This window comes from Podarcis melisellensis (assembly GCF_964234715.1).
Source record: "Podarcis melisellensis genome assembly, chromosome: 9".
In the NCBI taxonomy this organism is placed as follows: domain Eukaryota; kingdom Metazoa; phylum Chordata; class Lepidosauria; order Squamata; family Lacertidae; genus Podarcis; species Podarcis melisellensis.
In genome coordinates, this window is record NC_138541.1 from 2,482,842 (window position 1) to 2,497,427 (window position 14,586).

At 47.5% G+C, this 14,586-nt stretch overlaps 1 protein-coding gene and 1 long non-coding RNA gene across 2 annotated transcripts in view; both read right to left on the reverse strand.

Moving 5' to 3' along the window:
• The window catches only part of LOC309377861, a 176,086-nt gene that overhangs the window by 39,064 nt on the left and 122,436 nt on the right, over positions 1–14,586 (reverse strand). The gene's annotated exons all lie outside the window — the stretch shown is intronic.
• The window catches only part of ADISSP (adipose secreted signaling protein), a 66,486-nt gene that overhangs the window by 11,515 nt on the left and 40,385 nt on the right, over positions 1–14,586 (reverse strand). Inside the window, exon 4 of the mRNA XM_081925475.1 lies at positions 8,584–8,722. Within this exon, the coding sequence (XP_081781601.1) occupies positions 8,584–8,722 (139 nt within the window). The remainder of the gene's footprint in view (positions 1–8,583; positions 8,723–14,586) is intronic.

Here is a 14,586-nt window from a genome sequence, read left to right on the forward strand (position 1 = left end):
TCTTGAATCCTTCTACCCCGTTTGAGTCACGACTGAAGAGAAACCTCCAAAAATGGAAGCTTTTCCTGTTTTCTCAACGAATGCATTCTCCCAGCGCAAGACGTCCACTCGTTTTTCTAGGGGGTAATTGGGAAATAAGCAAAGCGGGAATCGGCATACAGGTTAGGGCTGCGATCCAATCAGGATTTTCGGGACATAGCTGGCATCCGGGCAGAATTTTCGGAAGTTAATTAAAATATCTGGGGTGGGGGGAGAAACTGGGAGTGTGGCAGCTCATATCGAAAGGGTTGATTTTTGGGGTGAATTTCTGAAAAGTAGCTAAAAAACCTGAATATTTTGCAAAAAACAAACAAACCCCTAAACCCCCAAACCCAACAACTTTTGTGTCCGGATTTTCGCTTCTTGAAATATGGCAACACTACTATACATTGATCTAATCTTTTATCGTGTTACACTTTCATGGGGTCCTTTGCAGACATTGCTGCTTGCTTCCTGTATAGGGAAGGGGTTTTTAAAAAGAAAATGTTTAATGCTTTATAATGTTTTTATATGTTTTGGAAACCGCCCAGAGTGGATGGGGCAAGCCAGTTAGATGGGCGGGTTATAAATGATAAAATTATTATTATTCTTTCTAAAAAGAAGACCCCAGAAGGGAACCAGCATCCGATATCTGCCCTTTCCACTCATATACTCAACATGACTTGGCTGGAGAAGTGTATGGCAACGTTGAGAGAGGCAAAAGTTTCGAAGGAGGGTCGCACCTTGCATCTTGTTTTGTGAAGAGCCAATTATGTATGGCCCACCTTTCCACGCAAATCGAATCAAATTCCTTCGTGAGTTACACAGAATAATAGTAACTTTATTACCTATACCCTTGCCCTTCTGACTGGGTTTCCCCAGCCACTCTGGGCGGCTTCCAGTACATATTTTAAAAGATGCACTGAATCAGAAGACAGGTGAGTTCTGCTTTGCCACACTGGGACCGTGTGTGTTTTTTGCGCGTGAAAACAAGGCAAGGCCCCAACAGCTGAATCATTCATTCGGTTTGTTTAAAGGTGGAGGCAAAGACTGAAAAAACGAAAGAACAGAAAATAGAGGTGATCACAACCAGAGGCTGGAAGAAATACGTTCAGAAGAAAACATTGAGTCTATACTGGCTGGGGCTGATGGGAGTTGTAGTTCAACAACACCAGGAGGGCACCGGGATGGCAAGGGCAGCTTTACACCCTTAGGTAAAGGTAAAGGGACCCCTGACCATTAGGTCCAGTCGTGACCGACTCTGGGGTTGCGGCGCTCATCTCGCTTTACTGGCTGAGGGAGCCGGCGTACAGCTTCCGGGTCATGTGGCTAGCAGGACTAAGCCGCTTCTGGCAAACCAGAGCAGCGCACGGAAATGCCGTTTACCTTCCCGCCAGAGTGGTACCTATTTATCTACTTGCACTTTGACATGCTTTCGAACTGCTAGGTTGGCAGGAGCAGGGACCGAGCAACGGGAGCTCATCCCGTCGTGGGGATTCGAACCGCCGACCTGATCGGCAAGTCCTAGGCTCTGTGGTTTAACCCACCGCGCCACTTGCGTCCCCCTTTACACCCTTAAAGGACGATGTATAGCAGGCATCTATCTACCGGCAGATCACTGGATGCCTGCGGTAGATCACTGGCTCCCCCAAAGAAGCTCCACAACTTTGGCTCCCCTAAAAAAACAACTTTTTTTAGCTCAACAACTTTCCCCTGCACCCCTAAAAAATGGGGCTTTCCTTCCTAACAAAAACTCAACAACTTTGACCTGAACTCCCAAAAAGGAGGTATATCACTGCCAGTTTTTAGCTCTGTGAGTATAACAGTATCTTGGGAGTTGCCTTCCCCTGATGTATGGTATTGCCTTCCCAAATCTGACTGTGCCCCCTCCTCCCTAGATCCAAACAGTCAGCCATTGGCCTCAAAAACAAATCGCTTCCACCCTCCAGAAAAGGCCACCTGAGCATCTCTTGATGGCTCTTCCAGGTGCAGACAGGAATACAAAGAACTACTCAACAACACAATCCCCTTGGCCTTGTCTGGCGCAAAGCACCAGGTACCCCTAGCTGAGCAAAATGCACAATAAAAAATAAAAAACGTAATTTGAGGCTTCGACAAGGACTAGAACCCCCAGGCGCCTTTTATCTGATTTGGCCATCTTTTGTGACTCAAACAGCGTAACCGTCATTTTTGAGGCAGCCCTTGTCACAAGGCCTGGCAAATCCAGAACAAGACCTGATAATCTGACAGCGCTGACAGTCTAGTTGTTTTAACCCGTGTGCACTCATCCTGCGCTCCTCTTTTATGGATTTGCTTTTAACCTTTTGCTTTTTGTCTGTTGCTCTAATTGTTCTCTCCGTTTTATGCCCTTTATAAAACAAAGCAGAAAGCTTTACAGTAAAAAGATAGAAAGCGACACAACCCCCTTGCTCAAAGCATCAGGTGCCCCTAACTGGGCAAAATGTGCAATTTGCATAACGGCAAAGCCGGCCCCATATATTTTGGCAAGAGAAAATGGAAGGGGAGAGCGAGCGAGAGAAAATTAGCCGAGTGACTGATTACTCCACAGAGATCTGGCAATTCCAGAGGGGCTGGAAGAGCACATCTTGGGCACTTCTGGGATCACAACACATCCAACCTGCCACGGATGATGCAGCTGAAGCCACAGGAAAGATTGCAGAAACGATCTAATTATCCAATTCTGTGCAGAGAGCGGACCTGCACCCTGTTTCTGCCGCTGCAACAGCAGGGAGAGATGCGAGCCGAGTCGTTTTGCCAGCAGCTGCAGAGAGTAAACATGCAAACCGATGACTCATCTTGTCACATTAAAACTTGCGCACCAATGTGGCCTTCCTTTCACGGCGCACGGCAGGATCCCTTGATAATTAGAAGCATCTCAAGGAAATTGGGGTTGGAAAGACACAGTTTTGCAGAGCACAAATCGCTAGATGGCTCTGCACTGCCTCCACAGTTCAAGGCAGGAATGATTCTGAATCTCAATTGCTGGAGATTTCTTCCAGTTTCTTCCCATTCCAGTGGGAAGAAGGGAGAGTTGCTATTGTGCTCGGATCCCTCTTGCGGGTTTCCTACGGTTGGCCACTCTGAGAATGGGATGCTGGACTAGATGGGGCCAACGGCCTCATCCAGTAGCCTCTTCTTATGTTCTTAGACCCAAAAGAGTAGTTTTCCCCAACCAGATGTTTGGGGCTGCTGCTCTAAGCTGTGCTGGCTGGGGGCGATGGGAGCTATAGCCCCAAACATCTGGAAGGCAGCAGGATGCTACAGAGGAACTTTAATAATAATAATAATAATAATAATAATAATAATAATAATAATAATAATACAATTTTATTTATATCCCGCCCTCCCCAGCTGAAGCCGGGCTCAGAGCGGCTAACAACAATAAAAGTAACACAGCATTCTAAAATCAATTCATTCTAAAATCAATTCAAAATCAAATTAACGGCAACCATTGGGCTAGAGTTCTGTGAGGATTACCAAAGGAGAGGGTCAGACTGTGCCTTGGCCAAAGGCCTGGTGGAACAGCTCTGTCTTGCAGGCCCTGCAGAAAGATGTCAGGTCCCGCAGGGCCCTAGTCTCTTTGGACAGAGCACTCCACCAGATCGGGGCCATGGCCGAAAAAGCCCTGATTCTGGTCGAGGCCAGCCTAATCTCTCTGTGACCCGGGACCTCTGAGATGTTGTTGTTTGAAGACCATAAGGTCCTCCGTGGGGCATACCAGGAGAGGCAGTCCCGTAGGTACGAGGGCCCTAGGCCATATAGCGCTTTAAAGGTTAAAACCAGCACCTTAAACCTGATCCTGTACTCCACCGGGAGCCAATACAGCTAGTATAGTACTGGGTGAATGTGGTCCTGCGGCAAGGACCCCGTAAGGAGTCTCGCCGCGGAATTCTACACCCGCTGGAGTTTCTGGGTCAGACTCAAGGGCAGCCCCACGTAGAGCGAGTTACAATAATCAAGCCTGGAGGTGACCGTCGCGTGGATCACAGTGGCCAGGTCAGGGCGAGAGAGGTGTGCCTTCATCAGCCAAATCCGGTTCAAGGGACGTCCCGGGTTCTTTATGTTGCTGACTTAGTTAAATGCACAGCCTGTCCGATCCTGAAGACAAAGGGAGGGCACCAGTACAGACTCATAGAGATGGATCATAGGATTGTATGGCTGGAAGGGACCCCAAGGGTCATCTAGACCAAACCCCTGCAATGCAAGAATCACTGTGAAGGAATCTCTGACAGGTGGCCATCGAACTTCTAGCACAAGACAGCGAAGTGGGTTCAAATGGCACCGGATGTGGCCTTGCTGGGTTGTGTCTTGTTGATGGCATCCATCTCTCGAGACAGAGACAATGGAGTGCACTTCTGGGATGCTGTCTCAGGAAGCGGTGGCTTTAAAAGAGGATCAGATCAATGCTCGGCGGGAGCGCGCAACTCCGGCAGCCAAGCTGGTGCCAAACGTCTTGCTCCTTTCCTTGGGACCCCACCAGTGAGGCCGAGGGGGTGGGGGTCTTGTCATCTGGGCATCCCAGGCCCTCCAGACACGCTGCACAGGCCTGCGCCCGGCGAGATCACTTTGTTTCTGCAATCGCAGCGGTTTGACTTAATAATAATAATAACAACAACAACAACAATAATAAACAACGTTTTATATATACCCCGCCCTCCCCAGCCAAGACCGGGCTCAGGACGGCCAACACCAGGTATAAAAATAATTGATTGAAATACAACTTAAAAAACAATATTAAAATACAACATTAAAATGCAGCCTCATTTCAGTAGAAACTCAAATCAAAAACTTTTTGGGGGATGAAAACGTCAAGTCTTCGCCAAGGCCAACTATCCAGAGTGGTCATACGTGGGCCAGAAAAGCCAGGGAAGTCCCCAAATAGGGGTCCCATCACAGAAGGAGAAAGGAAAAAGAGGGGAAGGGGGTCAAGTTGATTCCAAGCCAAAGGCCAGGCGGAACAACTCTGTCTTACAGGCCCTGCGGAAATAAATCAGATCCTGCAGGGCCCTGGTCTCATGAGACAGAGCGTTCCACCAGGCCAGGGCCAGTGCTGAAAAGGCCCTGGCTCTGGTTAGGCTAATCTGACTTCCTTAGGGCCTGGGACCACTAGGGTGTTGCTATTTATGGACCTTAAGGTCCTCCGTGGGGCATACCGGGAGAGGTGGTCCCGTAGGTATGAGGGTCCTAGGCCGTAAAAGGCTTTAAAGGTCAAAACCAGCACCTTAAATCTGACCCTGTACTCCACCGGGAGCCAGTGCAGCTGGAAAAGCACTGGAAAAACAGCATTCTGCACCCGCTGGAGTTTCTGGGACAGCTTCAAGGGCAGCCCCGCGTAGAGCAAATTACAGAAGTCCCTCGGAGCTGGATGGGGGTGGAGATGCACACCTGCTACCCCCACAAACCCCGACCTACACGCTGCTTCAAGCGAGAGATAATCCCAAACAGGAAGACAAGGCTCTTTCTTCCCAGCCGGATTCTGCAGGCCAGCCTGCGCTTCCCAGATCAAACCTCCCTGTTTTCCAACCGGCTGGAGAAAACAAGTGGGCAGCTGATCGCTCACATCCATCATCGGGTCCCTTCACCCTGCACAGCTTTCTCAGAGGCTGCATGTTTCCCGCATCCGGTCTCCTGGGGGCACAGCACGCCCAAAATCGTAGGCTTCAACACAGCAACACAACTTCTCACTGAGGAGAAGTAAGACCCCCAGCTGTGTCTCTCTTGCAAAAGAAAGCGAATCTTGTGTTGTTCCTCCCCAGGAAGAGGCATCCGAGAGCAACCCGTAGGAAATAATGTCCCGGGGATAACAGTGTTTGCAATGTGGGAGGTTGCAAACCAGTCTGAAAGGCCCCCAAACCTGTTGTTAGCAGAGTCTGGCCTCTTAGGAAGTTGCCTTATACAGTGGTACCTCGGGTTAAGTACTTAATTCGTTCCGGAGGTCCGTTCTTAACCTGAAACTGTTTTTAACCTGAAGCACCACTTTAGCTAATGGGGCCTCCTGCTGCCACCGCACCGCTGGAGCACAATTTCTGTTCTCATCCTGAAGCAAAGTTCTTAACCTGAGGCACTATTTCTGGCTTAGTGGAGTGTGTAACCTGAAGCGTATGTAACCCGAGGTACCACTGTAGTCTGGTTGCCTTGGTCTGGAAACCCTGCCTTATGAGGAGCGCTTGAAGGAGCTGGGTATGTTTTGCCTGGAAAAGAGGAGGCTGAGAGGAGATATGAGAGCCAGTATCTCAAAGGAAGATGGAGCAAGCTTGTTTTCTCCTGCTCCCGGGGGTTGGGGTGTAGGACTCGAACCAGTGAATTCAAGTTACAGTGGTACCTCGGGTTAAGAACTTAATTCATTCTGGAGGTCCGTTCTTAACCTGAAGCTGTTCTTTAATATATATATATATTATTCATTTTTCTTTTTCATTCATCACATACATCTCAAATTCTTAACCTTTACTATATATTCCTCCCTCCCTCCCCTCCGAGGCTTCCCCCAACTTCCGCTTCTGGTTTGTTTCTATTTTCACCCACTTTGCTATCTCTTAACAGAAAAAGTTATTAATAACATAACTTCAAGCCTAAAGACATAAAAATAACAGTAAATACACCATCATATTTCACTATCTTCTAAACAATTTCTAATGCTAATACAGTGGTACCTCAGGTTACAGACTCCGCTAACCCAGAAATAGTACCTTGGGTTAAGAACTTTACTTCAGGATGAGGCCCCATTAGCTAAAGTGGTGCTTCAGGTTAAGAACAGTTTCAGGTTAAGAACGGACCTCTGGAACGAATTGAGTTCGTAACCCGAGGTACCACTGTAATGTGAATGCTTATTTAAATCCTGTCATCAAGTCTATTGACTTTCTTTGTTTCTGCAAATATAATATGAATGGATCCCAATCTTTTTCAAAGTGTTGTCTTTTTCTCTTAGTCTATCTGACATTTTTGAACCTGAAACTGTTCTTATCCTGAGGTACTTTAGCTAATGGGGCCTCCCACTGTCATGCGATTTTTGTTCTCATCCCGAAGCAAAGTTCTTAACCCGAGGTACTATTTCTGGGTTAGCGGAGTCTGTAACCTGAAGCGTCTGTAACCTGAAGCATCTGTAACCTGAAGCGTCTGTAACCTGAAGCATCTGTAACCCGAGGTACCACTGCACAAGAAAGGAGATTTCGACTGAACATCAGGAAGAACTTTCAACAGTGAAACAGTTTCCCTAAGAAGGTGATGGACTCTCCTTCCTTGGAGGTCTTTAAGCAGAGGTTGGATGGCCATTTGTCATGGATGCTTGAGCTGAGATTTCTGTACTGCAGGGAGTTGGACTAGATGACCCTCTGAGCCCCTTCCAACTCTGAGATTCTATGAGGTATGGACATACTCTTCTTACAAGTGGCCAACCAGATGCCCATTAGGGGAAGCCCACAAGGAAAATCCCCACTTGTGATTCCCAGCATTCCCTTTGACCGAGTCAGACCATTGGTCAGTACTGCCTATACCAGTGGATCCCAATTCTTTTCAGGGCACCGCCTGCTTGGCTCCATGAATTCATCCCCAGTGCCCTGCTTAATCTTATAAACCGCACTCAAGTTGCCTCTTGCCTTTTCTGCAAAGTAGGAAGTCCCAGAGAGGAATCACTCCACCTCCTTGGTCATTTTAGTAGCTGAGTCCCAGAGAGGAATCACTCCACCTCCTTGGTCATTTTAGTAGCTGAGTCCCAGAGAGGAATCACTCCACCTCCTTGGTCATTTTAGTAGCTGAGTCCCAGAGAGGAATCACTCCACCTCCTTGGTCATTTTAGTAGCTGAGTCCCAGAGAGGAATCACTCCACCTCCTTGGTCATTTTAGTAGCTGAGTCCCAGGTTGCCCTGAGCCTTTTTGAGCTATACAACATCCCTTTGGAGGCAAGGCAGCCAGAACTGTACCTTGCATATTCCAAATGCGATTGTAGCACAGATTCATTCAGAGGCAAAGTCAGAACCAAGAGGGGAAACACTGGATGGGTGGGTGGGGTTTTTTTTAAGAGGATCAATAAAACAGGTGGAAGAAGACTGGAAGAAGTTTAAGGAATATTTGAAAAAATATGTTAATATTTAAATCTTACAACAGCTTTGGAACTGGATTTAGGCTGTAGGGTTAGAAGTAGAAGATAGTGTATTTTAAAACAGTATCATTTGTAAGTGATAAAATGTGAAGATTTTTATGGTTAAAGTAAGTGCGATAAAAGAAATGGTTAGAAATTATGATATATGTAAACTGCTAAAGATGAGGCAAAATGAAAATCAGATAGGGGGGACTTGGGGAAGCCCACCTAACAATGTTTAGAAAATAATACGGATAAGACAAGAATCTGTTTGTATTGTTGCTTTTTCTGTTTGTGTTGTTTATTTGTGTTGTAAAATGAATAATTTTTTTTGAAAAAAAAATAAAACAAGGTTTTTAGGACATAAGGAAGAGCATTTTAGGAAATGGAGAATCTCAAAACCGCAGGAAAGGGTCCCCTTCAGATACACCCATCGTCTCGCAAGGTGACGCGAGGCAGAAAGACCTTACCTTCCGTTGCAGGCGCTATGCTGGTCACGCGGAGATTCAGGTTGGCCAGCTGAGCGGCACAGACATCGTGCCCCAGCCGCTGCACGAAGGGCAGGTGGAAAGTGATCTCGTACTTGTGCAGGATCTTCAAGAACCCAACCTGGAGAAGGAGAAGGGGCAAGAGAACCAAGGTACCACTGTAATAATAATAATAAAAAAAATTGCACAAGTGCATTGCCGCAAACTCAGAAGTGACAGGAAAGGGGGGGGCGCTCCACAAGATGACCCAGAATGCAACCCCCACACAAATCAGGGGGTGTCTAATGCCATTATGATATTGTCAAGTTATACTTCAAATTCCTTTCCTTATACAGTGGTACCTCGGGTTAAGTACTTAATTAGTTCTGGAGGTCCGTTCTTAACCTGAAACTGTTCTTAACCTGAGGTACCACCTTAGCTAATGAGGCCTCCCGCTGCTGCCATGCCACCACCGTACGATTTCTGTTCTCATCCTTAAGCAAAGTTCTTAACCCGAGGTAATATTTATGGGTTAGCAGAGCCTGTAACCTGAAGCATCTGTAACCCGAGGTACCACTGTAATCCCTAGAGTGGAGTCTGCCTTTTTCACAGCCCCCCCCCCCCCGTGGGTCTACATCTTCATCGAGCTATCCACTGGGGCCCCCAAGGTCTCATTCCTGGTCCATCCCCGCCAGTTCAGACCCCATGAGCGAATATGCAAAATTAAGATTAATTGCCCCGACCTGCAAAGCTGTGCCCTCGTTGACATGGAACTGCATTTCCCGCTTCCCCATCCATTCGTTCCATTTGGAGAGGCCCTTCTAGAGCTCTCCACAATCACTTTTTGTTTTAACGGCCCTGAAGAACTCAGCAAAATTTATCCTGACGCACAATGTTTTCAGGGACACCCACACAGCAGTTGGCTGTCAACCCTCTGCGACTCATGCACACCAATGTTTTCTGCGGCACCCCCACAAAACACCACCGTCAACAAAACACCGTCGTCTCGTACAAATCTGGATTTTACCATTTCCACTGACTTTTCTTCCTGATTGGATTTTCAGGGGAAACGGTGAACCGGGATTAAACTGGGGCGTGTGGGTTGCGTTATACGGACAGCCTTTTGCTGAAGGCCATTGGCAAGAAGTTTACGCCCAGATTTGAGGCCCCTGATGAAAGAGACGGACTGGAAACAGGGTCAGTGTGAGAGCCAGCCTGGGAGGGTGTAAGGCCGGCAGCCCTCCCTGCTTGCCTCTGAGCGGAAACAAATCACCCGGTTATGGCAGGTGGAGAGAGCCGGATGCACGGCACATTAGGCGTAATCGCGCAATTACATCCGAAAGGCAGAAATTAGGCATAATTTATATAATTGCTTCGAGCACAGAGCTTGGCTTCCCAGGGCAACTGATTTGAGGCAGCGAGAAAGGGGACGAAGACGTCTTGGGCCGTGGGAAGACTCACATGGTCCCTTTTTTTAATGAACGGCAGGCAATGAGAACACAAAGTACAATGGACACTCCAGATACGAATTAAATTCATTCCAGGGGTCCGTCCACAACCCGAAAAGTCCGTCGGCAGAGGTGCCGCTTCTGCACACACATACATTGCGATTGAGCACTTCTGTGCATGTGTGCATGCTTTGCCGCATTCATAAACCGAAAGTTGCATATCCAGAGCGGTACATAACTAGAGGGTCCACTGTAGTGCCAATGGGAGCTGTAGACCTAAATATCTGGAGGGCACCAGGCTGGCAGAAAGCGGGCATCTTCAGCCAGGAACCCCCAACGGGGGACGCTGAGGATCATCTAGTCCAACGCCCAACTCTGCAGAATTATGCAGCTGTCCCTTACAGGGATCGAACCTGCAACCTTGGCGTTATCAGTGCCATGCTCTAACCAACTGAGCTATCCAGACATAGGATGTGAATCAGACGCAGGCCTGGTTAAGGCCGCTGAAAGCTGGTTCCTGCATAAAAAGTCCGGAAACCAAGGCTTTTGAGGGAGGGCTGAAGGAGTTGGGAGTGTTTAGCTTGGAAAAGAGGAGACTGAGAGGAAATAGGGCAGGCATCTTCAAATATCTGAAGGGCTGGACCCATGGAAGATGGAGCAAACAGGCTTTCTGCTGCTCCAGAGAGGACCCAAATCAATGGATTCAAATTACAGTGGTGCCTCAGTTTTCGAACAGCTTAGTTCCCAAACAACTCGGAACCTGAACACTGCAAACCTGGAAGTAGGCGTTCCGGTTTTCAAACTTTGCCCCGAAAGCCAAATGTGTCCGAGCTTCCATTTTTCCTATTACGCAGGAAATTTGAGTCCCCCGCATAGTAATTAAGGCTTATTTCCTCCTTTTTCTACCCTTAAGCGGCAAATTTAAGTCATCCCTCCCCCAACCCTAATTAAGGCTTATTTGCTCCCGTTTTTACCCTTAAGCAGCAAATTTTAGTCCGTCCCCCCCCCATCATAATTAAAGCCTTCCACTTCTGATTGCAGCATTCTGAGGTGATATTCGGTGCGTTTGTTTTTGCTATTTCTTGCATTTTTGTTTGTGTGGCTTTTTCATTTTTGTGTCTATGGCTTGTTTTTCGTTTTATGATCGATTGATTGTGTGACTGCGGAAATGGATAAAAGCCCCCCATCCAAGCAATGACTATAATCAGTGCAGGTAAGAAAAAAATTAAGTTTAATTATCTACAATACTGTCTTATTTATTTTATAGCACAGAACATTTGATTATTGCATTCATTTTATGGATCAATGGTCTCGTTAGATAGTAAAATCCATGTTAAATTGCTGTTTTAGGGGTTGTTTTTAAAAGTCTGGAACGGATTCATCCGTTTTGCATTACTTTCTATGGGAAAGCACACCTTGGTTTTGGAACGCTTTGGTTTTGGAACGGACTTCTGGGACGGATTAAGTTTGAGAACCAAGGGACCACTGTACACAAAAGGAGATTCAGACTAAACAGTAGGAAGAAATTTCTGACGGCAAGAGCAGACTGGCAGTGAATGAGACTGACTGCCCGTGGGTGGGTAGAAGATGGCAGGCTCTCCTTCACTGGAGAAGTTGGCTGGGTATCTGTCCAAGATTCTTTGGCTGTGATTCCTGGATTGAGGGGTTGGAATAGATGTCCACTGGTGGTCCCTTCCAACTATTTTATGGTTTTATGGCTGGGAGCAGGGCTGTTGGGTCCTCCATTTCCTAACAAGCCACTCAAAGCATGTTCAAATAATAATAATAATTATTTATACCCTGCCCTCCCGGCGAGAGCCGGGTTCAGGGTGGCTAACACCAGTAAAATTAAAGTAAAAACATAATAAGAAAAAAAGGAAAAAAACCATTTAAAAAACAGGTTAAAATGCAATTTAAAAAGCAGCCTCATTTTAAGAGTCCAAACCATAAGGGGAGGGCAACATAAGGGTCAGACCGAGTCCGAACCAAAGGCCAGGCGGAACAGCTCTGTCTTGCAGGCCCTGCGGAAAGATGTCAAGTCCCGCAGGACCCTAGTCTCTTGTGCCAGAGCGTTCCACCAAGTCGGGGCCAGTACTGAAAAGGCCCTGGTCCTAGTGGAGACCAATCTAACCACCTTGCAACTTGGGACCTCCAAAATGTTGTCATTTGTGGACCTTAAGGTCCTCCGCGGGGCATACCAGGAGAGGTGGTCACGTAGGTATGTGGGTCCAACGTGGGTCCCAATCAGGGTTGGCGAAACCCTTTCCAGCCCAAGAGCCACGTCTTTGCGTAAGATGCCTCTGCCCCACCCAACAGCGTCATGTGCCCCCACCCCAAAAGTGGCACACCAGGGAATGCTACCCTTAAGGCACTAAAGCATCCCCCTGCTCTGAGCCAGATGTGGCAACGGCCAGACCTGGAGCAAAAATCTCTCTCTCTCTCTCTCTCTCCATCACTCTCTCTCTCATGATGCCAGATTCATACAGTTTCCTGCTCCAAGTACGAACAAGCAAAGATGAGGATGGCGAAAACTGCTTTGTGAATGTTCCAAAACATTTCCAGCTGCACGTCGGCAGCCGTTAAGCTGCACCAGCCTGGCTGCTTTCGCAGTTTCTTTGATCGCGGCGAGGCCTTAATGTGTTAGCAACGGCGCGCATCAGTAAATGAAATTCGGTGCCTGAAAAGAGCCCAGAAAGGGGGGGGGGGAGAGTAATCTGGGCGACTCGTTGAGAAGCAGATCTGCTTCCGCAGAAACGTCTCCGTCCAGGTTGAGAAAGTAGCTGAAGACTAAAAGCAGTTTAATAATACTAATAATAAGTTGTACTTCACAGGCCTTCCCAATAAATGCTTTGCTGCAATAACACTTAGGTCTGCTTAATAAGAGCCTTGGTGAAGGGAGGCTGCACTCAAGCAGCCCAGATCCTGGCCAAGTCAAGTGTCATTTTGCCACCGACGTAGATCACACACTCCATACGGCAAGGGACTCTAGCTCAGTGGGCAGAGCAAGTATCTGGCATGCTGATGACCCCGGGTTCAGTCCTAGCAGCTTCAGTTAAAACCTCACTTCACTTAAGACCAAGGAGAGCCACTAACACTCAGAGCAGATAAAGTGGGCATGAACAGGCAACATGAAATAAACCATAGTTTAGCAAGCCATGGGGGGAGTTCAGAATCTTTCGTTTCGCTTTCGGCAAGCCACGGTTTCCTGTGCTATCGAAACCCAGAGCAATGGCCATCTAACTGTAGTTAGTTAACAGGCTTCAGAAACTGTGAAATGGCACTGGCCTGCTTTAAGCTAACCGCAATTAAGGACAGACTGTCTGTCAATCTGGGCCACATGACAAATCACAGTTAACTCGGGAGGAGGGGACTAGGCTGATTCACTTCTCTCTGCCATGGTTTAGGGTGGCGCTCAAAGGCAGCCTAGCCTAACCTGGGGCTTCCTATGTCCATCATAAAAAGAATTCAGTGGCATTGTGCAGAGAGGTAACTTAAGTGCTTTGAACACAGGAGGCCCCAGGCTGAACACACAGAACCTCTGGCTAATAATAATAATAATAAATTTATTATTTATACCCCACCCATCTGGCTGGCCTTCCCCAGCCACTCTGGGTGGCCTCCAACAAAATATTAAAATACAGTAATGCATCAAACATTAAAAGCTGCCCTAAAGAGGGCTGCCTTCAGATGTCTTTTAAAAATAGGGTGCTGCTTATTTCCTTGACACCTGGTGGGAGGGCGTTCCACAGGGCGCTGGACCTCAGTGTCTGGGCTGAACGATGGAGGTGGAGACGCTCCTTCAGCAAAAAAGGGAATTTGGAGAGTGGTGCTCGAAGCAACTACTGGTCCTATGGACTTGGAGAGCAGCTGGCTATCCAAACAGGCCACACAGGGCCACCTGCCTTCTTTGACCACTGGCCAATTTAGGTGGGGCTGATAGGAGCCAAGGAATTTGATAATATCTGGAGGGATACAGGTCCCGCTCCCCCAATCCACCGCCAAATAGTCCTCCAATAAAGGCAGCTTCATAGTTGTGCCAGCAGGCAAGATCTATACTGATAAATATTTTAGTGCCCTTGAAACGGCATTTAATCCTGCCTGAGACAAAATAGTAGCTGAAATAGCTTTCTCTAAGCAGAAGGAAATTAGGATCGAAAGCTCTGGGATTGGGGGGCTGAGAGGGATTGTAACCTTAAAAAACACACCCAACGACCAAGTGAAAATCCCACCCTCCATCCGTTACTGGAGAACTAGAGAGCAAGGAATGAGATAATACCCAGCAACTAGCTCCAATTTCACTTTTTCCACCCTGTTGGTTTCACGCCTAGCAAGGGAAGAATAAGAACGCAGAGGCGGAAGAAGCTGCTGTAATCAGGCTGTTCCTGGAATGAAACTTGGATAATTGGTTTTTATGTCCAAAATGCCAGAAGTAATTAGGCTTGGCGGGAGTGCCGCACAGATAAAAATGGGAAGGCCTGGCAGAGAAGGGGGGAAAGGGAGCTTGATGCCATCTCGTAATTGTAGGCCTCCCCAAAATGCTGCAAGTCAAGCAGCCTCA